Source organism: Etheostoma spectabile, chromosome 5 (assembly GCF_008692095.1).
Source record: "Etheostoma spectabile isolate EspeVRDwgs_2016 chromosome 5, UIUC_Espe_1.0, whole genome shotgun sequence".
NCBI classification, from domain to species: domain Eukaryota; kingdom Metazoa; phylum Chordata; class Actinopteri; order Perciformes; family Percidae; genus Etheostoma; species Etheostoma spectabile.
The window spans coordinates 35,837,873-35,838,892 of NC_045737.1; the positions used below are offsets into that span (position 1 = coordinate 35,837,873).

Consider the following 1,020-nt stretch of genomic DNA (forward strand, 5'->3'; position numbering starts at 1 on the left):
ATTTCCTGTTTCTCCTTCTCCATAAACACCATGAAATCAAGGAGAGGGGGAACATTTCCTGCTACAGATTTCCCACCGAGGTCAGAAAGCACAGGGGAGACACTTTGTCTCTCTCCCTGTGCCTCTCTAGAGTTGGTACTCGCCCCGAAGCTAATCCCATCTCACTCGCTCTACCACACACTCCCCACAACACACGCTGCCACTCTCTTAAAGAGACACGCAAACCTCAGGCCACTTATGTAGACATAAAACTGTAAATGTGTAGGTCTAGCGCTTAAAAACGTTTGAATAACCGGAACCATCTCCTCTTCTGTGTCGTGTCTCAGACGACCGGTTCATCCTGAAGCAGATGCCCAGACTGGAGGTCCAGTCCTTCCTGGACTTTGCGCCTCACTACTTCACCTACATCACCGGAGCTGTGCAGCAGAAAGTAGGCACCACACACAATCTATTTGGGGTTCAGTAGCTGAGGTTAAAGGAACACGGCGACTAATTGGGACTTCAGCTTATTCACCGTGTAGCCCAGAGTTAGACAGTCCGTACATACCCTTCTCTCTGTCTGACGCCCCCACCACTAGCCTCACTGATAGCTCAGTAGACCTGGTGCCCGTATATGGAGGTTTACTCCTCAACGCAGGGTTTGACTCCGACCTGCGGCCCTTTGCTGTATGTCATCCCCCCCTCTCTCTCCCTTCACTGTCCTGTCATTAAAGGCCTAAAATGCCCCTAAAAATAATCTAAAATAATAAGAAGAAGAATATGGCATGTGATCTTGTTACTTGTACACCCTGTGACTATACAAATCACAACATGTGAATAGGAACACGTCGGCGTTATTTTATCACTTATTAGCAGCAGTAGGCTAGTTGGAGCCGGTTACCTGCAGGATCTGTGCTAAGCTAAGCTAATGCTGGGGGCGTCAGACAGAGTTAAAGGACAAAGGTACACTACCGGTCAAAAGTTTGGGGTCTCTTACAAATTCCTATTCCACTCCATTATAGACATAATACCAGCTGATCT

General features: G+C 47.8%; 1 protein-coding gene across 1 annotated transcript in view; it reads left to right on the top strand.

Annotated features, from left to right (window-relative positions):
* The window catches only part of pikfyve (phosphoinositide kinase, FYVE finger containing), a 41,713-nt gene that overhangs the window by 34,032 nt on the left and 6,661 nt on the right, over positions 1 to 1,020 (top strand). The window contains 1 exon segment of the mRNA XM_032515167.1: positions 327 to 430. Within this exon segment, the coding sequence (XP_032371058.1) occupies positions 327 to 430 (104 nt within the window).